This window comes from Melospiza melodia, chromosome 26 (assembly GCF_035770615.1).
Source record: "Melospiza melodia melodia isolate bMelMel2 chromosome 26, bMelMel2.pri, whole genome shotgun sequence".
Lineage (NCBI taxonomy): Eukaryota > Metazoa > Chordata > Aves > Passeriformes > Passerellidae > Melospiza > Melospiza melodia.
In genome coordinates, this window is record NC_086219.1 from 1,065,277 (window position 1) to 1,092,059 (window position 26,783).

The window sequence follows — 26,783 nt, forward strand, 5'->3', positions numbered from 1 at the left end:
CACCCGGACGGCACAGAACGGCCCCGGAACAGCACCGGGGCGGGGCGGGACTCGGCGGGCGCGGCCCCTCCGCCGCCCCTCGGCAGGCGGGGCCGGGGCGGCGCCGGAGCGGGGCCGGGAGCGCGGGAGCCCCGCAGCCCCCGGGACCCCCCGGCCGCCAGCGCAGGTGAGCGCCGCGACGGGGCCGGGCCGGGGCTGGGGAGCGGGGCCGGGCGGGCCGGGGGCTCCGGGGTGCGCGGCCGGCGCTGCGGGGCCGCCTGCGGCAAATGCCGGCTCCGCTCGGGCGCCGTCAGCGAGCAGCGCTGCTGCTGCGCTCGGGAAAAGCGCTCCAGCCTCACGGAGAGCGGGCTCGGCACAGCCGCTGAGCGGCCCGGGCTGCCCAGGGGCCGACGGACGGATGGATGGATGGATGGATGGATGGATGGATGGATGGATGGATGGATGGATGGATGGATGGATGGATGGATGGATGGATGGCTGTTTTGGCCAGTAACCACTCATCACCCCCCGCCGGCCCATTCCGCAGGGTGCTGCTGGTGTCTGCCTGGCCTTTAGGTGGCTTTGGCACATGGCGCGTTGTCGCCACGATTGTCCCTCCCGGGTAACACCTGGTCATCAGGATCTGCCCTGGTGCAGGGCTTGTGCTGCCTGGCTCAGCTGTTCATGTGTGTATCTGCTGTGGGTTAGCTTTGGATCATGTTTTTGGCAGGGCATGAGAGTCTTTTAAGAGCTCCAGAAGAGAGTCTGGAGCATGGCACGCTGTATGTGCCTGAGGTGGGAACCTGGAAGGTGAATGTCATGATGGAAGTCATTAGAAACCCGTGACTTGTGATTTGTTTCCATCAACAAGATGGACTCTGGTTTCTGGTGTTGTGGAGCCGTTGGGAACAGTTGAAAAAGCCTAATTTCAGCAACTTCTTCAGCTGGAAGCTTTCGTTTATCACAACTTCCTCCAACTCCCAGGCTCTGCCTGTTTTAGCAGTAATAGCAAGGGTGCAAGGATCTCGTATCCCTTTGCCAGCATTTAAGAGTTACAACACCCCTCGTGAGTTACAGGCTGTACTTGAGCATGTGAGAAGGCTGAAACACGGAGGAGTTTGTTGTTTGATGTTGTGCAGCAAACAGTTGTCAGGTTTGGGAACAGAGCTGTGCACAGTGCTGGTTTTCAAGCTTTTGCTTTAACCACTGAATATACATTTTCCCACTAGCTAGTTCCTCAGGCAATACTGTGAACTTGCCCAAAAGCTGATTGGAAGTTGCCACCAAGGTTCTCAAGTCTCCCATCAGATGCTTTTCTAGCTGTGTGATGTCTCTCTGTGGTTGATAGTGTTTTACTCCCAGAATGAGGAATGGCTTTACATTTATTTTTCTCTTAAGTTTCTTTGCCTGAACTCCTCCTTCCCTCCCTCTGGCTATTGCTCCTGGTTGGATCTGAGGTTCTGCTGAGCCTGAATGATGGCATATTGCTCTGGTGCTCTTCTGCAGCTGGGAGCCCCAAAACTGCAGCCTGTTTTTATCACCACATGTGCATTCTGCTTTCCTATCTCTTCTCTTGCTGACAACCCCTTTCATCATCAGCCCTGCACACAAACAAGGTTATCCCCTGTTCAGATCACATTAGTGTAGTTCTGCTTCCATTACTTTTCCCTGTGAGTCTGTTTTGTGGGAGTGTGTGTGTGTGAGGTGGGCATTGAACAATTTAAAAGCTCAAAGGAGTCTTTATTTCATTAAGAGAAGGGCCCAAGCCAGGGGAGTCTTCCCCAGTGCTTGTTTAAAGCTTGATCCTTGAAGTTTCCACATAACCAGAACAAATCCATGGATGGTAGGAAAATCCATGGTTCTCCAGTGACACCTGGATGCACAGAAGATGCTGATTTTTGTTAATTAACTGCTGGTTTTTATCAGCACCTCTGGTAGGGAAGGGGATGCTCTGTAGTGTCTCAGAGGCCTGAAGAGTTAGGTGGGGGCATTTTCATCCCTTGCCAGGGACAGTTCATGGTACAGCTACATCCATCTAATGGTTTGTGTAAGTAAAAGTCAGATTAATCAGGGGCTCAAAAATATCTAAGAAAAGGCATTGTCAAAGCAGCATAACTGTGTCTGGTATGTAGAGTTGGATGAACAATGAACTGCTGTTGAAAGAATGAGTGAATCAGTGCAGGCAATTGTGTGGCAGGATAGGAAAATCTATGCACAAAATGGAAGCTGATAATATGAAAAAAACCTATATTTGATTTTTATATTTGGTGGAGGTAGAAGTCGTAGGATGATAAACCAAGTAAAGGGAATTAAATATTCTAAACTAGGGTTTGAGGAAGATAAAAAGCCAGACTCTTGATTTTAGGGGTTGTTCAGTGCTTGAATGGTTTTCCACACTTTTCTAAGGAGTCCCCAGTGTTTTCCTACCTGGTTCATGACCTGAGTTTGACACTTGTGGGTGTGTGGAAGGAGGAACCAGAGACAGAGCTGTGGTGTAGGCTGGGTCTGTACTGAGGTTTTAGCCCTGTCCCAGAGGCTGAAGGAGAGCAGAGATGGCCCCGTGGCACAGCTGAGACGTGGATCCTGTGTTACAGGAGGCTGCTGGAAGCTGTGACAGAAACATCTGGGGCACAGGAGCAGATCTGGCCTGTGATACCAAAGGGAAGCAGCTCCAGCCCGGGTCTGTGTGTGCTGGGGGGACTGGCACTGCTGGATGTGAGTGCCCAGCTAACCCTGCCAGGGTTTGGGTTGCTCTCCCAGCTCCCATGTGCAGGCACAGTTTGACACACTCACCTGCTGCAGGATTCTTCCCCATCTGCCTTGCAGGAGAATTTGGGAGTTACTTTTACTGTCAGTCAGTGCTGAAATGACCTGTCTGCAGTGTGGGCTTGTTCTACCCTGTGACCCCAACCAAAAACTCAAGACCCAGCTGAAAACGCTGTCAGAGCACACTGAAGTGCTGTGAGAGCTCAGAGCTGGCTCAGCTCTGCCCAGGGTACTGACTGTGTGCTGAAGCCATGTCAGACACCTGGGTACCCCAAAATTCCATGGTCTCCTCCCCCAGCCAAAGCCATGCCTGCAATGAAAGTGGCTTCCTGCAGTCTCCCACGCAGCACATCACCTGTGAGCTCTGCACTGCTCATTTCCTATAAGCTAAGAGGTATTTTGGTAGTCCTGGGGGGTTTTGTAATTTTGCAATTTGTTTGTGGGTGTTGGAGCTTCCGTGTCTGTCTGATGCTGCAGCCTCGCAGGGGAACGCTGCTCCATGTCTGATCTTTTTGCTTTCTTTTTTGCTTTTTTTTTTTTGCCTTTTCTTCTCCAAAGCAGTTGCATGTTGTAAACACCAGAGCTGTGGTTCATAAACTTGACAAGAGGAAATTGAAATTTGTGTTAGTAGGTTTTATGTTGGCTAGTGGCTTGTTAAATAGTGGCTGGGTGGTTTCAGATGTGTCTCTTGGACTCTGCACAAATTTACCTTTCCTCAGATTCCTCAGCTGTGTTCTCTCCTGTAGCTGATGCTGTGCCTCTATTCCCTACATGGCATTCAGTAAAATTGAGAGTTTATTTCTCTCCTAGTGCATGGACTTATCCCATGTGGGAATCACCTCCCCTCTTTGCTGAGGATACACATTTATTACCTGCACACTAAATAAATACTACAGGGGGAGAGCAGCCTGTAGCTTTCCTGCAGAGTGAAGAATAATGAACTGAGGCAGAAGGCACAGGGGAAGTTGTGGAGTTGCCTTCATCTAAAACCTGAAATTTTGTCTCATGGTTATTTTCCTCCACCGCTTTTACTGCCCAGTGATGAAGAGGTCTGGGCTTTAAAAATTGACAATTATATTGGAGAATTCTTTTTTTTTTTTTTTGGAAGACTGCTGCAGTGAAAGACAGGGAGTATATCTCAAATTACTCCAGTAGTGTAAACCCTGCCAAAAAGGAGTGATGCTGCACTTGGCTGTTCACAAATGGCAGAACAACCCTGAGAAAAGGGAATTGTAATTACTTGTACACACGAGGTCAAGATAGTGCAGACAAGGTTGGAGAGCTCTGTTCAGTTTCCCAAGGCAAAGGGGAAGAGGGAAGTCAGGCAGTGCAGAAACACCCATCTAGGCAGAGCTGGGCTCATGAAAGAACTGTCTCATCAGATCTGAGCTCCAGCAAGGAGAACATTCTGAATTTAGCGATGGGAAGGGGAGAGACTTGGTAAACTATGTATTAGAAACTATGGAAGTCCAGAGTTATTCTTCCTTTGGTATATTCACACCAGGAAAAAATCCTGCATCCTCTGAATCAGGGAGTTTGGCAAGACAACGTGCTGATCTTGAACTGACACTGTAGTGCTCGTGGCTCAGGCAGGCACTTCATATTCTCTGGGATGTGGTGCCAGATAGAAACCCTCAGCAGGAGGAAGCAGCTCAGCCTTGGCTGTGTCTCTGTCTCTGCTGGTCAGCCGTGTTGTGCTAGTTTGCTGATTCAGGCTGAGGTAGCAGATACACCAGAAACCTGCTGTTTTTAGTGTTGATGGGCAGAGAACAAGGCCAGCTTGTTCTGCTTTATTCAAACTCATAAGCCTTGCGTCCTCCCCCCTTGCTGCCCTCCCTGCAGGCCCGGGGTGGTTTGTGGTGATGCAGGCTCTGTGCTGAGGAAGCAGGACAGATAAAACACAGCTCGTGTTTCTGGGAATCCTGACCTCACTGCTGACAGGGAAGTGGTGTGCTCCCAGGAGCTGGCAGATAAGCTGCTGGGCTCCTTCTCCTTGTGCTTGCTGGAGCCCAGGGCTGGCTCCTGAGGAGCTGCCAGCAGGACTCTGTGGTTTGGGAATCAGCTGCACTTTGCTCAGCTCCTTTCCAAGTCCCTACAGCCACGGCTGCAAAGCTGCGCTTTAAGTTGTGAATGGGGAAATGCTGTGCTGGGCTGAGGAGAAGGGACACAGACTTGCTCAGGGCTGAGCACCTTCCAGGCTGTACCACTGGGATGTTCCTCTGCTGACCTGGCAGGAAAACGGTGAGAGGCAATTGGGGTGAGCTGGTTTCTCTGCTGGGGTGCTTGCAGAGAATTGGTTGGAGCCACTTCCCTGCCCAGTGCCAGCAGTTCCAGAGTCTCCAGCACGTGGGGACACCACTGTGCCACTTGTCACATGTGCAGGAAACCAGAGGTTTTATTGCAGGAGCATTTTGCTTGTGGGCAAATGGATGGAGACTTTGTTACAGGCCTTTGAGAAAGGAAATGTCTGACAGGCTGCTGGTGAATGCCTTTTGTGTCATCCTGTGTTTGGAAACAGCAGCTTGTACCTGATAGCGTTCAGATTCTTGTTCTTTTTGCATTCCTTGGATGTGCTGGAAATAAATTGTAGCATCCTGCCAAGGGACAGGCTGCAGATGGAATTAACAAACTTATTCTGACTACCTCACCCTTCAAATTCATTTTTCTATACTTGTAGAGAGGAGATATACAGCAGAGTATTATTTGTTTGTGTGTATAAATTGCATGCATACTTGGAACCAGCAACAACCCTTTCTCCCTCTTGCAGACTGGAACTGAGCTCTGGAAAAACAAAGTGGAGCTTGGAGCATGTGGCCTGAGGATTGCCTTACACAGCCAGGGGTAGGAAATTGCTGTTTCTCTTGGCTGCTTGGTCATAGATGAGCTATTGGGACAATGCCTTTGTTCTCCAGAGAAGATAATTCTCTTATTTCTGTGTCAAATGCAGGTGTAGATGTTAATCCTGGCCTAGAAGGGATTAAGAGAGGGTTGCATTGAAATAGAAGCAAATGCTATAGTTACATGTGGCTCAAAGGCACTGAAGTGGAATTTTTACTAATTTACTAACTTTTCATGAGCTTTAAGGCTGTGCTGACCTTCCTTTCTTTGGGTTCTTTTGCACATTAATTTTCTACAGAGGCCAGCCCAGAACTGAGCAGATAACATGTAGTCAACAGCACCAGATTGTTTTCCCTTTTGTTGCAGGTGGTAGCTGAGCAGTGAGCAGGATGCCCCCAGGCATTTACTGCCCTACGGAATTCTGGTCCAAGGGGGAAAACCAAAGCATCCAGGTGGACTTTTTGCTGCCCACAGGAATATACCTAAACATCTCAGTGCCCTGCAATGCCAGCCTGGGCACCATCAAGCAGGTAACAGCCTCCTACCAGCTTTGGGTGACAGTCTGTGTTACAGCCAGGGTCATCCACTGCAGAGCTCTGCCTCCAGCAGCAGGCACTTAGGATGAGTCAAAAAAGGGATGTGGAGTCATGTGAGAGTGCTATCCACAGGGAGAGAAGCATCCTTGGGAACTGGATAGTGTTGACAAGACTTGAGAAGCTCTTGGCTCCTGTCCTTGGCATCCTGACAGATTTCATGTTACTGGGGGCAAGTTACTTAACCCAGTTTTGTTTCCAGTGTGAGTAATTGCTGTGTTGCACAGGACCAGAGTCAGCAGGTGCTTACTGTGAGATGTTCAGGTGGGGGTTATTTAAATGCTCAGACTGAGGGGTTGACATTGCCCGAAACAAAAGGCAGGCATGAGGAAAGGAAGTCAGTTAAAGGCACCTACAAATAAACCTGCCCAGCAGTTCAGCACCAGCTGCAGCCACCAGACCTGGCTGAGGAGCAGCCTGGGAGAGCCAGGGGGCTGTGGGGAGCTTGGGCTGTGCTCTGGCTTAGCTGTGTGCTGGGGGACAAGTGGTGGGTGACAGTGGCAGGGTGAGGGCTGGACAGGCCCCAAGGGCAGCTGGGTGGCAGTATGGAGGGTGGCAGTGTGTGCTGAGGGACAGGAGCAGGGTGACAACAGCAGGGTGACAGTATGGTGACAGCATGGTGACAGCAGTGCAGTGACAGCAGCATGTCCCCGCAGGTGCTCTGGAAGCACGCGCAGTATGAGCCGCTGTTCCACATGCTCAGCGACCCCGAGGCCTACGTGTTCACCTGCATCAACCAGACGGCCGAGCAGCAGGAGCTGGAGGACGAGCAGCGCCGCCTGTGCGACATCCAGCCCTTCCTGCCCGTGCTGCGCCTCGTGGCGCGCGAGGGAGACCGGGCCAAGAAGCTCATCAACTCCCAGATCAGCCTGCTCATCGGGAAAGGTCAGCCCGCCCTCATGGGCACAACATGGCAGCTGGCTCTGGGGGCACACGGCCCTCATGGGCACAACATGGCTCCGGGGGCACATGGCCCTCATGGGCACAACATGGCTCCGGGGGCACACAGCCCTCACCCTCATGGGCCCAGCATGGCTCTGGGGGCACACGGCCCTCATGGGCACAACATGGCTCCGGGGGCACACAGCCTTCATGGGCCCAGCACAGCTGATGGCTCTGGGGGCACAGATATTTCTGCTGGACACAGTGATATTTCTCACTTTCTGTCCTGGACAGCTTGGCTGCAGGGTGGGACACTGGGACAGCAGCAGGATCCTGCAGGGCATGCAGGGCACAATGCCTGTGCAGGGCCAGGGAAGGGGGTTGCAGAGTGCTGGGCCCTGGGGACAGTGCCACTGCACATCTTCCATCAGGGGCTGCTGGCAGCTCGGCTGACTCTGCTTTTGGCCACATGTTAAACACGTGTTCAGGGAGAGATACTGAGGAAAAGGCTCATTTCTCCCACTGGCTGCAGATGCTTATTTTGCCCTCCTCTCCTGCTCTGCACCCAGGTTTGCACGAGTTTGACTCGGTGCAGGACCCGGAGGTGAGCGAGTTCCGCACCAAGATGTGCCAGTTCTGTGAGGAGAAGGCGGCCCAGCGGCAGCAGCTGGGCTGGGCAGCGTGGATGGAGTACAACTTCCCCCTGCAGCTGGAGCCCGCCGCCAAGGGCCTCTCCTCTCTGCAAATCCCCAACAAGAACATTTTTGTCAACATCAGGTTCCAGTCTGGCGGGGTAAAGCACAAAACTTTCCTGTCACGGTGTTTGGTGGTTTGTGCTTTTCCTTTGGAAACCTCTGTGTGTGTGTGCAGACAGAATAATGTGTGCCTGGACAGTGATTGCATGTGTTCAGTGTTCATTCTCCAGATTGCTTTGCCTGTGGAGAAGGTTGGGAGGGAGCTGCTCTCCCTCCTGAACGTGCACTGGGTGTATTGGTTAGCTGAGGTTGCTGCATGTACATGGGCTGGAAACCTTTGTGGGTTTGGGTGGGAATCCAGCACAGAATGGATTGGAAGCTCAGGAGCCTGCTCAGCAGACACTGCTTGCAGGCACTGCTCTGTGCTGCCCCTGGGCCTCTGAGCTGTTCCTGCTCCTGCCTGGGCTCATGTTCTGCCTGTTGTGCCTGGGCACGAAGCAAGGTCACCCTGGCAGGAGAACAGCCTTCAGAGCAGTGTGTTTGAGCATGGGGACCCTTCCAGTCCCTGCCCTGCTGCTGCAATGACTGTGGGAAGGTTTTAAATGACTGGCAGCCACATAAACTGGTGATTCTGCTGAAAATTGAAGTTCCTGTTTTCCAGCCTTGTGCTTACACTGCTGAACCTCGCTCCTGCCCAGTTTGGCAGGAGGAATATCTCTGCTTACCATAGGCTGATGTGTGTGATTGTACCTTCCCTGCTGCTCCTCACTGCCAGCAGCAGGAATGCTGCTCCCAGTCTGTGCCACGCCATCCCTGTGCTGGTGTCTGACACTTTGCTGTGCTGTTGGGATTGCAGGAGAGCTTCATGTTCCAGATCTCCCCCTGGGAGTTCCCCATCGCCCTCATGACCTGTGCCATTAAGAAACAGGCCACTGTGCTCCGCCCCGAGACCGTGCAGCAGCCAGAGGACTACACCCTGCAGGTGAATGGGAAATGTGAATATCTCTATGGGAACTACCCCCTGTACCAGTTCCAGGTGAGCCTCGTGTCTTGCTTTGTCAGTGGCTGTTCCCACATGGCCTTCTCTTGCTGGGGACATGGGCTGGGACATGTTGAGAAGGAGAGAGTGCTGTTTGCCGGGGTGCAGCACATCAGTGACAGCACCTGGATGCTATTTAGGGTGAAAGGTACTTCCAGCAACCTAACCAATCCTTATTTTGGGGGGCCAATAGTCTAAGCCTGTCCCTGGGCGCCAAGTGCTGTGTAAATACATTTACAGGCTGTGGTTCTGGAAATATCTGCATGCTTGTATGGTGGGATGAGGGTTCTCCCATTGAAAGTTGGGCAAGTAATCCTGAATCATGTGCTCCTCTGGCAGGGCAGACTGCTGCTGGGAGTGCTGAATCCTCCTCAGTGTTTTCCCTTAATGCAGCCATTTGAGTCCATTGATGAAATGCCAGCTATAAAAGGCACTTCATATTCTCAGCTCTGGCAGCATGAGGCCAGTGAGCTGCAGGTTTCTAAAGCAAGAGGAGATAATGGAGAGCTGGGATTGGATTGTTGCTGTGTCCTTCCCGAGTCCCTGCAGGGCTCCTGCCCGGGCTGGTGGCTCTGGCTGACCCTGTCCCCTCTCAGTACATCCGCAGCTGCCTGCAGCGGGGCCTGACCCCCCACCTGACCATGGTGCACTCCTCTGCCATCATTGCCATGAGGGACGAGCAGACCAACTGCATCACCAGCCCCCCAAAGGCGGCCTCCAAGCCCCCTCCGCTCCCCAAGAAAAAGGTAGAGGGGACAGGGACCCCTGGGCTCCTCTGCTGGGGACACGCTGGGCTGGGAACAGCAGTGGGTGCTCCCTGCCCTTCTCAGGGCAGGTTCCCAGCTTTGAAATAGGGTGGCAATTTCCAGCCAGCCTTCCAGCCCCCTCCACAGCTTCTCTGGCTGTTTCAGGCTTCTTGCTCTTTTCTGTGGGACCCAAAAGCATGGAATGGGAGATGAGTTCTGGTGGGGGCCTTGAGAGGCCTTTGTTGCATCTGTTTCTAATCAGAACCCTTTCTGTTTGCAGCCATACTATGGCTCTCTCTGGTCCTTGGAGCAGCCTTTCTACATCGAGCTGGTGCAAGGCAGCAAGGTCAATGCAGATGAGAGAATGAAGGTGGGGACTGCCTCACTCTGGGGTTTGTACCTGTGCTTTCCCAGTCACAGCCCTCTGGTCTGTGTGGGGAGGACAGGGGTGGCTGGCAGTGTGACCTCACCTGCTCCTGTGGGGCTCCATTCAGCCCTTGGGCAGTCGCTGAGCTGCAGCACAACAGGGATGGGGAGGGAAGCGGGCAGACAGCAGCTCAGCATTGGAAAGAGCTGCTGCCCTGAGGTAATGACATTGTACAGGGCAGGGGACACCCAGCTCTGAGAGGAGTGATGGGAGAGGTGGTGGCTGGCAAAGGGAAGGCAGGAGGCAGCAGAGGCCTGGGATGTGTGGGGTGTTTGCCATGAGGGGGGAAATGAGGAGAAGGGGAACAGCTGCCCTTTGGGAAAGGAAGGAAACTGGGCAAGAACATGCCGCATTAATCAATATGCAAGTCTGCATGAAGTGACAAGATACCAATGCCCTCACTGAAGCTGAGTAAAGAGAGAGACTTCAGAACTGAGTGTCTGAGTGACCTGGGACTGAGACAGGAGAAGGACACCCTGTTCAGTGACCTGGGAATGAGACAGGAGAGGGACACTCTGTCCAGGGAGAGCTGCTCTAAGGAGAGAGTTCAGAGCTGAGTGTCTGAGTGAGCTGGGAATGAGACAGGAGTGGGACGCCGTGTTCAGGCAGAGCTGCCCTGTCCCCTTCCCCTGCAGCACACGGACAGTCCCGCGTGCTCACGGTGCTGTCCTTGCTGTCCCTCAGCTGGTGGTGCAGGCAGGGCTGTTCCACGGCACCGAGATGCTGTGCAAGACTGTGTCGAGCTCGGAGGTGAGTGTGTGCTCGGAGCCCGTGTGGCGGCAGCGCCTGGAGTTCGACATCAGCGTGCGCGACCTGCCGCGCATGGCCCGGCTCTGCCTCGCGCTCTACGCCGTCGTCGAGAAGGCCAGGAAGGCTCGCTCCACCAAGAAGAAGTCCAAGAAAGCTGTAAGTGAGGCCAGCCTGGGGCTGCAGATCGCATCTTGTGCTCCTGAACCTTTTTGCTTTCAGAAAGGTTCGTGTTATTAAAGCAGCGTACAGAGCAATGGCCAGTAACTGCTCCAGCAGGAGCAGGAAGCTGAGAAGTGGCTGCCTGTAAGAAAGGCTGTTTATGTGCAATTTCTTCTCTAGAAAGACCATTGAGAAACATAGCCAGCATCTGACTGGACCTAAAGAGGAATCACTTATCTTGGTGTCCCTGTTTCGCTCTTCTGCAACTTCCTTGTTCTGTAGTTGAGGTTAAACCATCATCTCTGTTGCATTTTCTTTCTAACAAGGTCTTTCCTGCATATCCCCAGTGGAGCAAATTGCCAGCTAGGGAGGGGGAATGAACTGAGGAATGTAAACATTGGTTATGGCAAGGTAACATTAAAGTGTGGGTTCTTCAAGGTCACTGTTCAGGTGTTGCAAACTGACCAAAGTGTTAAATCACCTTGGAAGCTCTTGATCTGAGCATCTTAATCAGAGGTAGTGGTATTTCTCACTTTCCAAAACTTCTACGCCATTAATAATTTAGCAACTAAAACAGATCCAACTGCAGCTTGTGATTTAATTGCTGATTTCCCAGAGAGGTAACATAAGCCTCAAGCTCTGTTCTTTATGAGCAGCAAAGGCATTTGTGCCTCTGCAAATTATTGTCTCTGTGACCACAAAGACTGTTCCCGTGCCTTAAGGGGATGGTTACTCATGCCATCTGTGCTAGAGTGCAGAGCAATGAGGCACTGGTGAGTGTGATGGGAAGATTTCAGTTCTGCTCACTCCTCCTCACTGCTGGGAGGTTCACTGAGCCTTGTTGTGCTGACATCAGTGGGGTTCTCAGGGTTGCTGTGCAGTCATGTCTGGGAGCAGCAGCCAGCTCACAAATCCTGCTTGTGGAGACCAATTTCTGAGTTGAAGACTTCAGACTGGAAACATTTTGAGGCCAGGACCAGGATTAACAGTTTTATTGTTTGGTTTCTTTTCTATTTAATAATAGCAGAACCCCAGCTCTTGTTGGAGGCTTTTGTTGGACAGAAGATCTGATTCATCCACAGGCTGGATGGTTGTGGTCACACTGGAATAATTTTCAGTTTTGAAGCAGTCAGAAGGAAATCTTGCTGTTCTGATTGACAAAACAGAGCCAGTCTGTTTAGCTGAGTTGTTAAGGGGATCTTATTCATGTGTGTTCTGGTGCTGGGGAAAGGTGGGTGCATTCTGATGAGCTTTTAGTATAAATTACAACATTCACCACAGCTGAGCAGTGAAAAAAGGAATTTTTCCCCATGGTGAGCTATAGCTCTGAGTGAGGTGCCCAGAAATAATCTCAAATGATTGTTAAGGGCAGGTTAGCTGATTTTTTTTGCTTGTTTGCTTTGACTGTTATTTTTTCCTTACTCAGAGGTTAATTCCATACATGTTGTTTATATGCAGACTGTCCAGAGCAGATAGGTGGGACTAAATCATTTACTACCACAAAAGCAGGCATGTTTGCAGGCTGGCTGGATGAGTCAGAGGGTTAATGTCACCCAGAGGGTTGGCTTTCAGTGTTTCTCTGAATCATGCAGGAGATGGCTCTCTTTAGAGTGCTGGATCCTTGTTTTGCTGGACCTTATCCACCAGAAATCCTGCCTTGTGTTTTGGCAGGCTCTGAGTTGTGGTTAGATGTCATTTACTCTGTTAGAAAAGGTTATTGCTGCTGCTGGTGTTTTATTTGGCTTTTCCCTGTTGTCTGGAAGCTGATGTCTCAAATGTGATTTCACTGAAGATATTTGGAGTAATCAAATCAGCTCCAAGGTTTGTGAGAGGCCGCTTGAAGTGACTCATTTTGTCACGTTAGAGGGAAATGGGGGCTCTGTAACCTCCTCCAGTGCTGGGGTGTCCTGTGGGGTAAGGCTGCACTGCCTGGAATGTTCCCCATGGAACCAGATGTGTCCCTGTGGCTCCATCCAGCGTGGCTCTGTTTGTGGGTGCCTCAGTGCAGGATTTCTGCCATGTAACCCCTTTTCCAGCTGTTTTCTGTGCTGTGCTCTGAGCTCTTGAGTGCTGCTGCATGAGGTCAAGTGTTCCATTGGGGAACCTGACTGCAGGAAAGCTGAGCTCACTTGTGGAATGTGTATCTGCTCTAGGGCTGGGAGCTGGGTGAGGGCAGGGGATGGGTTCTTTGTCTTGGCCATGTCCCAGGCACTTTGCTTGCTGGAGTCTCCCTCCTCTAAAATGAGGCTGGGTTGGATTTGTGGGGTTTATTTTGGGGGTGTGGTGAGGGATTGGCAGCATAAAGTTTGATTTCTATAGATAGTGTTTGTTATTGTACAAAGAAGCCAAGCCTTTTTTTCCTATTATGAGCTATTTCTAGCATCCTTTGCCTTGTTTCCCAAAATCGTGCCTGCTCTGTGTTCCCTGTTTCAAAATTAAAGTTCTTCTCCCTCCCCTCAAATGGTAAAATGTATGAAATGTGTAATAGTTTCCTCAAATATTGACTGTAGAGTAGCAAGGCCTTTTTGGAAAATTAGATTCTTCAGCTTTGCCAAATCTCGGGTGGCGAAGTTTCAGACACATTTGTGGGGAGCGTTTGGTGCCATTTGGCACCACACAAAAGACCCCAGGTTTTGGCAGGCGCCCGATGCCATCTTGCACTGTTAATTTAGGGCAATTCAGGAGGGGAGCAGGCAGGTGTCCCTGTGCAGGGGGGTCTCAGTGCCCTCGGGGCAGGGCAGCCCCCCACCAGCGCTGTCTCCGCAGGACTGCCCCATCGCCTGGGCCAACGTGATGCTCTTCGACTACAGGGACCAGCTGAAGACGGGGGAGTGCTGCCTGCACATGTGGTCCTCCTTCCCAGGTAGGGCACGACAGGCAGCTGCTCAGGGGCACCCGCAGTGTCCCCAGCAAGTGGAGTGGCCTCTGCCCTGAGCTGGAGCCCTGCCAAGGCAAGGCTTTGTTGAGCTTGGCTTTGCAGGTGTGGCCTGAGTGGTGGCTGCTCACCTGAGGGTGCCGCGTGCCCCTCACTGGGGAAGGCTCAGGAGGGTGAAGTGCTCGTGGCCAGGCAGTGCCAGGGCAGTGCCCAGGGACAGCCTCTGCTCTGCTTTCTGCACCAAAGCTTTGCAAGGTTTGGGCTCATGGGTTTTGTGTACTTTGTTTTTCAGATGAGAAAGGGGAACTTCTGAACCCCATGGGCACAGTGCAGTGCAACCCCAACACTGAGAGTGCAGCAGCCTTGGTCATCTGCTTCCCCAGCGTGGCAGCACATCCTGTGTACTACCCATCCTTTGAGCAGGTGGGGCACAGGGACACTTGTAGGAATTCCCTCACTGTCCCTTCCAGTGGGGAACCTCTGGAGCAGCCATCCACAGGGACTGGGTGCAAGCAAACTTGATTAATAGATACTGTTAACTGAAAATTTCACTTTATCCTCTCACCTAATGGACCTTTGAGTGAATACTTTTCTGAGCTATGAATTACTGAGGTAAAGCTGCTCTAATAGATGAGCATTTGTTTAAAAAATGAGTTTAACTGAGCTGCCTTCAGACTGCATTAGGCTCTGTAGGAAGGAAGAGGAATAAAGGGGAAATGAGTGAAAGTAGGCAGCTCCCTCCCTTTCAGCAGAGTGATAACATGCCGTGTGTGAGGTGGAGATTTTCCATCTGTCACTGCAACTGGCCAGACAAGTGGAGGAAGAGATGTGCCTGGTTTCAGGGGAGGAAGGAGCTCTGTGCTCCCCAAGAGGCAGGGTCTGGCTCAGAGCCTGTGCCAGGCACAAAGGGGAGCCAGACAGGGGGCAAGGGACTGCCCTCCAATGCAGCATGAGGTGATGGTGCCCACAGTTACAGAGGAACTGAGAGCCTTTCTCACCCTCTTTATCTGTGTCCCAGCTGCTGGAGTTGGGGAGGAATGGAGAACAGCCCCGAGCTGCCCCAGAAGATTCTGAGGAGGTGAGTCTGCTGGCATCAGTGTTCAGCTGCTGCCAGCCTGGTTTCATGGGCTGCTTTTACCCCTTGCCCCTGTCCCAGCACTTTCACCCAGCCCTGCAGGGCCCCTGTGGGCTGGCTGAGCCCAGGGTGTGCTCCTGCCGTGCAGAAGCTGCAGCTGAAGGAGATCCTGGAGCGGAGGAGCCACACGGAGCTGTACGAGCACGAGAAGGACCTGGTGTGGAAGATGCGCTACGACATCCGCGACCAGTACCCGCAGGCGCTGGCCAAGCTGCTCGTCATCACCAAGTGGAACAGGCACGAGGATGTTGCCCAGGTGAGGCTGCTGGGGCTGGCAGCCAGGGCTCCTGTTTTGGTCCATCTTTCAGTGTTTGCATTCCTGTGCTGTGTTTGGGAGCCTGCCTGAGCAGGGGTTTCACAGTTTTCTCAGGGAAGTTCCCAGCTGAGGTCTGGCTCTTCTGGGCTCTGTGTGGTTCTGGGAGCTGTCCCAGATTCATTACTGGCCAACAAGGCCTTGTTTATCCCTTCAAGAAACCGGAGACAAAAAAAAAAATCTGTATAATTCTTGGCAAAAAAAGATATCTGGATTGAATATTCTTGAATAATAGTAAGAGATCAGCACACGCCACCTCAATGGATCAGTTTTTGACCTGGTATCTGCAAACGTGCTGTGAGGCATCTATAAATAGTGATGCCCTGTAAGGAGCTGCTCTTTCACCAATAGAATTTCAGATTTATATCCATTGTCATAAAAGCCTTGTTCCTTTTTTAACTATTTTCTTTTTGATCATTACAGATGATTTCTCTGCTTCAGACCTGGCCAGAGCTGCCTGTCCTGAATGCCTTGGAGCTGCTGGATTTCAGCTTTCCTGACCGTTATGTTGGTTCCTTTGCCATCAACTCCCTGAAGAAGCTGACGTAAGTGCTGGCCCCAGGGGAGAGGCAGAGCCCTTTCTATTTCTGCTCAGGGCTGCTGAGGGGCTGTGAACAGCAGTGACAGCCTTGCCTTTGCAGCTCTTACAAGAACATTCATGGCAGTGAATACAAGGTCGTGTTTTCATGTTTCCTTTCTGTCCACAGGGATGATGATGTGTTCCAATACCTGCTGCAGCTTGTCCAGGTGCTCAAGTACGAATCCTACCTAGACTGTGAATTGACCAAGTTCCTGCTGGAAAGGGCATTGTCCAACCGCAAGATCGGCCACTTCCTCTTCTGGCATCTGAGGTGAAGAGCAAATCTTACAGGCTTTTTCTCAAAACTCAAGGGAAGCCAGCATTTACTGAGTCCTTCATTGCTCTGTGAAGTGGGAACTGCTACTTTTTACCTCGGGTGCCTCAATAATAATTATTCCAGGAGGACACAGTATTGTTTTTTATTAATTTCTTTTTGTCTTTTGTGGCTCTGCTCTAACTGCTCTGCCTGCTCCCTGCCCAGGTCAGAGATGCACGTGCCTGCTGTTTCCCTGAGGTTTGGGCTGATCCTGGAAGCCTACTGCCGGGGCAGCACCCACCACATGAAGGTGCTGATGAAGCAGGTACTGATTGCTTTGGGCCCTCCCTCTGCCTTGGGGCTGGTTCTCAGCTCTTGGCTTGCCCAAATTAATGTTAGCAGTAGTACAGAAAAGCCTTGTGAGGGCTGCTGGCTTTGGGGTCCCCTGTGGCTCTGGGGGTCTCACCCACACAGCTGCAGTGTGTGTCTAGAATGCTCTGAAATGTGCAGACCACTGCTACTACAGATCAGCTGTTCAGTGGGAGCTGATCACAACCAGAACTCCCCAAAAGCAACCAAGGGCAGGCTGGGCTCTCAGTCTCATCCTCTGCACTCTTCCAGCCAGGGCACCTCGCTTCTTCCTTTGGAGTGTGGTAATGTGCTTTATTCCTGCTGCAGCCATTATCCTGCAATGCATTTGTGCCCAGCAGAGTATCCACAATTAATTATGGATCTTCCTTGAGCAGATACTACTAAATTTGTTTTGCTGCAGTGTGTGAAATTGCTACAAATTGAAGAGGAAGTAAGAGATGGAACCAAGGTTTACATTTCACAGGAGATTTTAATGTTTTAAACTTTCTCCAGGAATTTCCTATTTGTTAACCCTGTTTTATCCCTCCCATTTTCAGGGAGAAGCACTGAACAAGATGAAAGCTCTGAATGACTTTGTGAAAGTGAGTTCTCAGAAAGCCACCAAGCCTCAAACCAAGGAGATGATGCACATGTGCATGAAGCAGGAAACCTACAGGGAAGCCCTTTCCCACCTCCAGTCCCCCCTGAACCCCAACATCATCCTTGCTGAAGTTTGGTAAGGGACAGATCTGCACCTCTGAATTTGTGTGAATTTTGTGCTTTGTTTCACACTGGAGCCAGGCTTTGGGTTATCCCAAGGTTCTTTCCTCATGGGAGTCCCAGGTCCAGCAGTGGGTGGAGTTGCTGTAGGACTGGCAGCTTGGATGGTTGATATTTTAATAGATGGAAACTGAGGGTAATATTTTTATTTCCTCTAGTGTGGATCAGTGCACCTTCATGGACTCCAAAATGAAACCTTTGTGGATTGTATTTAATAGTGAAGAGACAGGTGGAGGTGGAGTGGGTATAATTTTTAAAAATGGAGATGGTAAGTGTTTATTATGCTTGTGAAAATATGTCTTTTAGTGTCAAGTATTTACGGGGTGAGTGGGCCTAAATCTGGACCATTAAGATGTTGTGTAAATTAGGAACTTTAATGGTTTTGGGTGAGTTTTTGGTAGTAATCTGAAAATTAATATTAATTCCCCTCTATATTTCACCTGCTTCCCCCTTTAATTAAGATTTTAGTGCAGTAATTGGATACCTTTGAACAGTAAAATGATATTTTCCTGTGCAATGCTGCCCAGATCTGCGCCAGGACATGCTGACTCTGCAGATGATCCAGCTGATGGACATCCTGTGGAAGCAGGAGGGCCTGGACCTGAGGTGAGCAGTGTGCCCACAGCTGTCCTGCACTGACAGGGTGCAGGGGCTGCTTTCTCTGCAGCTCCGTCTGGTGTTCTGGGCAGCTTCTGTGGGCTGGGGAAAGAACTGCAGAGCAGAAAGGGAGGAGACAGGGCAGGCAAGGGAAAGGTTAAAAGTCACCACCGTGCATTTGTGGGCAGGATTTCAGTGGAAGGGTTTCTTTCATCTCTGCAGGATGACCCCTTATGGCTGCCTCTCCACAGGAGACAAGACGGGGCTCATTGAGGTGGTCATGCACTCGGACACCATCGCCAACATCCAGCTCAACAAGAGCAACATGGTGGCCACGGCTGCCTTCAACAAGGACGCTCTGCTGAACTGGCTCAAGTCCAAGAACCCGGGGTGAGGGCTCACCTTCCCTCCCTGCTCCTTTCCTTCAGCTCTGCACAGCTCCAGGCTGTCCCACAGGGGCTGTGGCTGCTCCCCTGCCTGGCACACCTGGAGGCCTCATGTGCATCTCATTTCCACTGAGATTGTGGACACCCCCTTATTCAGAGCCCTTCAGTTACAGACAGTTCTTGCAGCTCATTTTTGTGCAGCAGGGGTGGGAGTCCTACTCCAGAGAGCACTGTGGGAATCCAAACGAGCTCCCCTCCCTTCTGCAGCTGAAAACAGCTCTCCCCGTGGGGCTGTACTGGAGTCCAAAGTCAACTTATCTTTCACTCTTTCTTCCCTCTCCAGAGATGCCTTGGACCAAGCCATCGAGGAGTTCACCCTGTCCTGTGCTGGCTACTGCGTGGCCACCTACGTGCTGGGCATTGGGGACCGGCACAGCGACAACATCATGGTCAGGGAGACGGGGCAGGTAATGGGGAGGCACCTGGGCACGGGCGTGGTGGGCACCTGGGCATGGGCTCTGCCCAAAGCAGGGCACCTGGGCATGGGATGGTGCTCTGCCCAAAGCAGGGCCACTCTTCTCTCTCCCAAAACTCTATGGCCAGGATCTGCTCAATGCAGTAACTGAAAGGAGCTCAGCTCTGATCAGCTAAAAGAGGTAATATTCTGAAAATATTTTTTTTTTTATTTGCAGCTGTTCCATATTGATTTTGGTCACTTTTTGGGGAACTTCAAGACTAAATTTGGTATTAATAGAGAACGAGTCCCTTTCATCTTAACCTACGACTTTGTGCATGTCATCCAGCAAGGAAAAACTAACAACAATGAGAAGTTTGAAAGGTAAGTGCTGGGAGTTAAACTTGACTTCAGCTTTTGAAGCTCTAAATTTTTAGTATTTATTTCCACCATTAGTATTATAAGTATTTAGTATTTATTTCCACCAACGTGCAGCTTATAGCTGCCTGTACAGATGAAAGCAAATAAATTATTAACTGGAGAGAGCAGGGTTCAGACTGCTTAAGTGCTTTACAGAATGGTGGAGCTGGCAGTCCTCACTCCTTTGGCTGGTCTTTGCTCAGGTTCAGGGGTTACTGTGAAAGGGCCTACATGATCCTGCGGCGCCACGGGCTCCTCTTCCTGCACCTCTTTGCACTCATGAAGGCTGCTGGGCTGCCAGAGCTCAGCTGCTCCAAAGACATCCAGTACCTAAAGGTAAGAGGCAGAGCCCACACAAGGGGGTAAAACTGAGCACCTGATTTTGGCTGGGGGAGGAGGAGGAGGTCAGTGGGCAAGGCCAGATTCTTAAAAGCAGATGAGCTCCAGAACAGTGAGTGGATGGACAATGCCCTGTGCAGGTCCTGGTGCTCAGAAACCTCTTCAGGTTCTGCACCTGGAGGCAGCAGGAGCCTGCTTGCAGGGAAGAAGGCAAAGCCCTTGGCTCTCATTTCCTAGTTTGCCTCCTGAGTCGTAACCACCCATCCCTGGCAGGTGCAGAACACTTTTTCCAAGAGCAATACACAATGTGCTCTTTCCTGCACCAACAGAAGCAGAGGGTGCAAGTGTTTATCAGAGAAAAAGCCTCCTGCAACTGCAGGAACAAGTAAAAATAATTGATGGACACTCCATTGCTCCTTTCAATTGAGTAATTTCTTATGAATAAATGTCTTACTGGGTGAGCAGTGACTTGTTCAGTTGTGCACTGATTTGTGCCTCCTGCCTACAGGACTCCCTGGCCCTTGGGAAAACCGATGAGGAGGCACTGAAGCACTTCAGAGTGAAGTTTAACGAGGCCCTGAGGGAGAGCTGGAAAACCAAAGTGAACTGGCTGGCACACAACGTCTCCAAGGACAACAGGCAGTAGAGCAGGAGCTGCCCAGCACTGACAGCCAGGTGCCTAAGGACTGAACAGGGGTGCAGAGTGCAAGATCCCCCACCTCGTTCCCAGAGACCAGACATTGCTGCATGACTGAAAAACTGTTGGCCTGTCCTCAGCCACCCCACCCTGGCTGCTGAACATCCTTGGGGGACAAGGAGAGACGTGAGGCAATAAAACTACTGCATACAGTGAAGGTAGGTGCAGGTACTGTACCCTTGAGAACTCCTTCAGCTTCAAATGCACATTTGAATGAAGTCAAGACAGTTGTAACACCCCTCCAGTGTGCTAATGTCTGTGTTTCTATTTTCTTGAAAATTTAGCTGAGCAGAGATCCCCCTATGCCTGTAGCCTATCTAGGTCACCACTATTACAGCTTAGAGGCATTAACTTCAGCATGTGGTCACTCCTGCCCTGTGTCAGTGGCCACTGAGGTGGGTCAGCTCAAAGCACACCAAAGCTGACTTGGATAAATGCTTTTATTCTGCCTTGAGACAGGATAAAAACATCCAGGCTGTCATATTGCTTTCTGTCTGCTCCAGAAGCCAAAGTGTTCTGAAACTGAGCTGGAACTCAGCTACTGCTGTCTAGAACTGATGGCACAAAAGCAGCTTTGAGGTGGCCATTGGATCAGGTACTTTTGCTTTCCAAAGTTAGGCTTTAGTTGAGCCTCAAGTAATTCCATTTCTGCATTTATTTTGGTTTCAAACGTGAAAACGCTAAGATTGCATTTTCAAATTGAAGTACTTACTGCTTTTCATAACAGATGTTAAGCTGTGAGGTCTATTCATACAAACCCTGTTGCCTCTCAAGCACCTGTTGGTAGAAGCAGCAGTTCTGGCATAGAAGACACCTCATTTTAATTTAATCTAACCCTGGGAGAGCCCCTTTTCCTACACCTTCAGATGATACTGTGACTGAAGCACTCAGGCTCTAACAGCTACTTTGGTACTAGAGGGAAATACTGCAGGATTTAGAGCTCTGTGCAGGCTGATCAGTGAGAAACAGCCCTGTGCCTCTGCTCCATTTTAGAGAGTAAATATTGCTATTTCCTTGCTTATTAAACTAATTTACAGAGCAAAAAGTATGCAGAGAAAGTCCTGGGCCCTGTGCAAGGTGAGATGCACTGAAAGCACAGCCCCAGTCAGGTTCTTGTGGAAGGGAAGACACTACAATTCCAGAGCTGCAAAAGCAATTCTCTTGCAGTGCCAGAGCCTGGTGTTCAGGGTGCTGCAGCACTGGCCCCTGCTCTCCTCATCCCTCTCACAGCACAAAGGCCAGGCCCTCACAGATTGCAGAGCAGTGGCTCCTGTCCTGTCCCTCACTTTGAGAAGTGCAATAACACAAAGGTGTATCAGTATCAGCTGCAAGAACTGAGCACAGTTTTACAGAGCTTAGTCTGGAAAACTTGACTTACCTACGAGCAGTAAAAATTCAGTGAGTCATCGTGTGGACCTTCTTTTTTGTACACCCTGGGAGGGCATCTTGGATAAATCTCTGAGAGCTCTGTTGGGTCAGCAAAGAGCCTTTGACTCCAAACTCACAAAGCAGCAGCTCACCTGATGGTTTTCAGCAAGCTGACCTGTACTAAAGACTGAAACTTACAGAGTTTTCAAAAATGTTCCATTTCATTACAAGTGGCTTCTCATTTTTACAAATATGCTCAGAATGATAGACTTATTTCTATTTATTTAGAGATGTTTCTGTCATTATTTTTTTTTTAACTCTGTACAAACTGATTGTGCTTATTCTGTTGCCTTTGAAAAAGAAGTATTTTTTTAAGCCAAACTGTGGTTCTGCAAGAAGAGAATGTTTACATGTTTAGCTCTTCAGTTGCGGTAGGTACATGTTTTGTAAATAAGAAATAAAAGATATTGACAAATTGTACACAAATGCTGCCAAGTCCTTCTGTGTTTGAGAGCAATGACCACAAAACTCTCCTACTCCCCCAGCAGAGGCAAATTAATACAGTTTATATAACTGGATTCTATTTTGTTTCACTCAGGAAAATAAAAAATGCAAACAACCTTTAGAACCAGAAATTTATTGTAGCTTATAGACTTTCCAAACTGACCTGTTACCAATATACACATCTGAAAAGTTATACCCACAGTGGCTACAAACTGCATCAGGACATTACAACCCCTCAGTATTACCATTAAGTCATGATCAGTTTTGGTCTAAAATACAGCAGCTACAGCAACAGTATATGGAAGGATAAGTCTTCTACACATTAACACAGGACAACTGTCAGACATAAGTTAAAAGTTTCCCAGTTTACTTAAAACTAGCAGTTAATTACCACATAAGTAGTCAAAACCATTTTCCCATTTTAGAAATCTAAAATTTTACATTAAAAAAAAACCAAAACAACCCCCAAAAACAGTAAGCTCTGGTGTGGGTTCTTTCCCTGCTGCCAGGTCCATCTCTATTGTAAAGGCACTCCTCAGTCAGGCTCCCCCAGAGCAAACCCCATCAATCCTGGGGCTGCTCTGGGGATCCAGCTGTACAAACACGTGCTCAACCCTGATCTTTCACCCCTCTGTGCCCCTCTCTGGCCCTGCCCTGGCCTGGCTGGGGCACGCTGGGCTCTGCAGCCACAGCCAGGAGCAGCGGCTGGCGCTTGGCTTACCGTGCTCAGGAGGGAATGCAGGCCCAGGCTCCTGCTGCAGGCAGAGCAAGTTACTCTGTAATCCACCTCCACACAGATCAAGCAGAAATTCATTATTCACGACTCTGCATCAGACCAAATAAAGTTAAACAACCCTGCCTGACAGAAAAAACAGCCCCCCATGTTTGTACCTTCCAGCTACTGCCCTCTGCAATCCCAAATTGGAACTGGGATCAGAAACAACCCAAATCATATGAATTAACATGATTTCCAAGGGTTTCTGGTTGGATAATTTATGCTACAGTTTTTCACCAGCAGGAAAACACAATTACTAAGTGTAAACAAAGGCTTAAAACACCGACAATCTGTACAAGGGGCAGCAGGGGAGGAGCAGGAGTGTCCAGTGGTATCAGCTACACCCCAAACCCTCCCACTTCCAAATTAGAAACAAATGAACAAAAACCCCCCAAATCCCTATCCATGTAGACTGGTAGCCCAGGTGCTCAGACTCCCCTAGACCCCAGCCTGTCTGCAGTGTGCACAGCCCACGTTGGGCTCCAGGCACTCCCCAGAACTACCAGAAGCTGTGGCCACAGCCACAGCACACAGATCTGCCCACCATGCATGTAGTGTTATTTCCCCGATAACTTAAAAGCCTTTACGGCAAGCCTCAATTGGAGAAAAAAATAAAATTAAAACCAAACTGTAGTGCACAGGGGAGCTGAACCTCTGCAGAGGCTCCTAAAGCCTTTACAACTTCTCACAAGCTTTTCTGTTCCCTCTGCAAAACAAAAGGGAGATGAAAGAAGAGGAAGGAGTTCAAGGAGAGCGGGGCATGAGCACACATCGCAGTCAAGGCCAAGACAGAGTTACTGAACATCTACACTAAGAACTGTGCCCGTGCTCCTGCTGCAGTAGGATGAGACTTGGAATAGTTCATGCTGCATGATTTTTCACTTTAGCATGTTTTAAACCCCAATCCCTGTTTTCACTACCACAAATGACATAATTACATAATTCCAATATATTTACAAAATATTAAAAAGTCTTGTTAATCTTCTACATATTAACCTCATTCTGCCACTTTACACATGCACTAATTCGGGGGAAAAAAAATTAAAAGAAATCAACAGGCTGAAATGAGCAGCTTTACCCTTTGTCAACAAGCAATCCTTGCATCTTTTAGAAAAAGGAACAAAGCCAAGTTTGTTTCACTGAGCAAAAAAAGACAGTTCAGAAATTCATGTGCAATGGCTACAGAGCTGTAGAGTCACTTAGCTGAGATGACATGAAGAAAAAAGTGCAAGGTGGTTCCTCACAGAGCGTAAAAAAAATCCAGTCACTGAGGCATGGCTGAAGGAAGAGGTGCTAACTACAACCCTACACATCAGGAACTAGCTGACAGAACACAAACACGGCTGTGTGGGGGTTCAATCTACTGGCCAGAATGAATTTTTTTGTTTCAAACACCATGAATCCTTGGTACCAATGGAGTGTGTTACAGTGGAGTCTTCTAGAGCGGGAACATAAAGACAAAGGGAGCAGCTAGAATCAATAACTGAGGGTAGAGTCATCCCATTCCAGCTGCTGCTGTCTGTTAACATTCTGTTGGTCCTCCTCCTGCTCTCCCTCTTCCTCCTCACTGCTTTCAGACTCTGCACTAGTGATGTCATCTTCTTCTCCATCTTCACTTTCTTCTTCCTCCTCTTCCTCCTCCTCTTCACTGCTGTGTTGATCCTCGTACGTCTGTTCAGACAAAAATTAGCTGTCATTACCATACTGGCTAAAATTATTTTTGCTCTTTATTCAAGGCTTTATATTGAGGAAGAGCTATTGCAGATTCCTTGCTGGATTTAGCAGTTCAGCAGGAATTAGGCAGAAAGCAAAAAAGACAAAGGAAGCAGCACATTGTAAAAGAGTTCTGTGACAATCCTGGCACATCCTGGCACTCTACACAAATTGGCTCTGAAGGGTGATCCACTACTGCAAATTCTACTGGAAAAGGATCTTACAATAGGACACGGAGCATGAAGGTCACACATCTTTCTTGCCCCCAATTTTCTAAAAATTCAGATGTCAGCCACAGGAGAAGGAAACATCATAAACACAGATGTTCTGACAATAAATTCCTGCAAACACAGGCTGTGTTTAAGGCTCTGAGCACATGATGAACCCTAGTGCTGGACATTGGCCTGTAAAATCCCATCCTCCTTACCCCTGCAAGATCCCAACCAACTGCCCTTGGCACGTGGCACATTTGCTCTAAATTCCCAGGCCATGTCTCTGGCCCGTGCTCAGGGCTGGTGCTGCTCTCCCCCCGTGCCCACGGGCAGTAATGCCAGCAGCTGCCCAGGGTTACCTCCATGGGGTTGACAGTGATGGTGAGGGCAGAGTCGTCCCAGTCCATCTCGTTCTCCTTGCCCGTGTCCTGGTCCCGCATGGTTCTCTGGTGCGCGGCGCGGATCCGGAACACGCCCAGGATGATCATGAACACCAGGAAGCTCACACAGACCACAATCACCACTGTGGCTGTGCTGGGCACAACTGCAGCCAGAAACACAACGCTGGTAACTCTCATAGTGCTGACAAAAAACCCTCCCATCACCTGCCAGGGGAAATGGCTTTACACAAGTATTTAATTATTATTTTTCATATATATTACACAAAGGCAGTTTGTATACAGCCACTTAAAAGGTTAGTAGGAAAGTAAGAACTAGGCTTCATTTCCTTAAATATAATTACATCAATCTGAAAGACAAAAAACCAGCTCAACTTCAATGGCTGAGAATGCTGACCTGAAAAGGGATGAGGGTTTGCCAAGTTGTGACCAGAGAGATCAACAAAGGAATGATGCACTGGGTGAATGAACTGTGGCTGTGCAGCAATGTGATTGGCATGTTCCACTGGGCTGGCTGTGTGGATAACATTCACCTGGAGACAAACAGAAAGTGTTAAACTCCATAAACCCAACAGTATCATTCTGAAAAGATAAAAATAAAGAGAAAAAATTAAATTTTAGTGCCTTAAATGCCATTTTCTGCTGTACTTCCATCTACTTGATGTAAGCATACTAAATAATAATTAACCTGTAACCTGCTGCAGAGAAAATGCAATTTTAGCCTCTCTGTGCTTTAACATAATCCCTTAGCATCAGAAATTTACACAGTACAGTGAAGGGCCCGGCACATCCATCTGTGGCACCCCTGAAGTGTCACATAAAGCTCTCTCAGCTCTCTGGGTAGCACCATTCTCACTCCATTTGCTAAATTAATAATCTGTGTTCTCAGAGCAACCTTTCCACCTTCACACCTCCATTAGCCACACTATTTCTTCTACAAGCTATTTTATTTCAAGCTGAAACACAGAACTAAAACCACATTTCTATATAAAACACTGCCTGAAATGCTCACATTTCCTGATACCGATTTACAGGACAAAACCTACATCAATAACTGCTCGATTATCTCTCGGCTGAGGGACACATTTGCGTGCTGCAGGCCCCAGGCCCGGGCAGGGACCCACCTCCACCTGGAACTCGTTGCTGACGTAGCGCCCGTTGAGCTCCGAGCAGAGCAGCTTGAACTTCCTGTCGAACAGGGACGCCGTGCGCCAGTTCCTGTAGCGGATCAGGTGCAGAACCTCCTCGTAGTTGGCCATGGTGTCCACCCCTGGGGACAGACAGACACTGCTACAGCTCTGCCAGGGCACCACCTCAGAGCCCAGACAAACAGTACTCCGTGGCTTCACCTGAGGCTGCTTGGCCAACAGATTTTTAAGGATACAGAAAGGGTAACAGCAGTGACACACACGTGTGGCTCCACTGAAATCCTGTGGGTTGGTTTTGTGGTAAAATCCTAAACCCAGAGAGTCTTTGAAGGGATTCTGGGAGCTTTTCTATGGAATACTTTAACATAACAGAAAAGAATGATGCGTGCTCCTAGGCACTGGAGTACCCATGGAAGGAACAAGCCTTTTTTGGGGCAAAATCTAACTGCAGTTCCACAGCCCAGAGGTGACAGGCTATTTGGAACAGAGTAAAGAACAGAAGGATAGTTCTAGAATGCTGTATTTTCTAGAATCACAGCTTTCCACAGAATTGCTGTGCTTGGAATTCTAAAAGAAATGAAGTATTTGGAGTAAGGTGTTAGAAACCA

General features: G+C 49.6%; 2 protein-coding genes across 6 annotated transcripts in view; one reads left to right on the forward strand and one right to left on the reverse strand.

Moving 5' to 3' along the window:
* Positions 1–91: 91 nt before the first annotated feature.
* Positions 92–21,911, forward strand: PIK3CD (phosphatidylinositol-4,5-bisphosphate 3-kinase catalytic subunit delta). Of its 2 annotated transcripts, none has more exons than XM_063176819.1 (24): positions 92–166; positions 5,513–5,586; positions 5,950–6,113; positions 6,833–7,061; positions 7,628–7,851; positions 8,610–8,789; positions 9,389–9,538; positions 9,819–9,908; positions 10,650–10,871; positions 13,641–13,737; positions 14,042–14,172; positions 14,768–14,827; positions 14,973–15,140; positions 15,621–15,742; positions 15,905–16,048; positions 16,259–16,358; positions 16,942–17,120; positions 17,323–17,432; positions 17,692–17,770; positions 17,984–18,151; positions 18,491–18,614; positions 18,840–18,985; positions 19,225–19,357; positions 19,869–21,911. In XM_063176819.1, the coding sequence occupies exons 3-24, from the start codon at positions 5,973–5,975 to the stop codon at positions 20,004–20,006; spliced, it is 3,135 nt and encodes a 1,044-aa protein (XP_063032889.1). In that variant the 5' UTR covers positions 92–166; positions 5,513–5,586; positions 5,950–5,972; the 3' UTR covers positions 20,007–21,911. The 2 variants fall into 2 exon arrangements, with proteins under 2 accessions (XP_063032889.1, XP_063032890.1); XM_063176820.1 differs by having other exon boundaries at positions 8,610–8,735.
* A 135-nt stretch (positions 21,912–22,046) lies between these two features.
* The window catches only part of CLSTN1 (calsyntenin 1), a 29,644-nt gene continuing 24,907 nt past the window's right edge, over positions 22,047–26,783 (reverse strand). For all 4 annotated transcript variants that reach the window (XM_063176824.1, XM_063176822.1, XM_063176823.1 and 1 more), the window contains 4 exons: positions 26,152–26,297; positions 25,425–25,560; positions 24,989–25,173; positions 22,047–24,375 (listed from right to left, as the gene is read on the reverse strand). In XM_063176824.1, the coding sequence (XP_063032894.1) occupies positions 24,181–24,375; positions 24,989–25,173; positions 25,425–25,560; positions 26,152–26,297 (662 nt within the window). In that variant the 3' untranslated portion in view covers positions 22,047–24,180. The remainder of the gene's footprint in view (positions 24,376–24,988; positions 25,174–25,424; positions 25,561–26,151; positions 26,298–26,783) is intronic.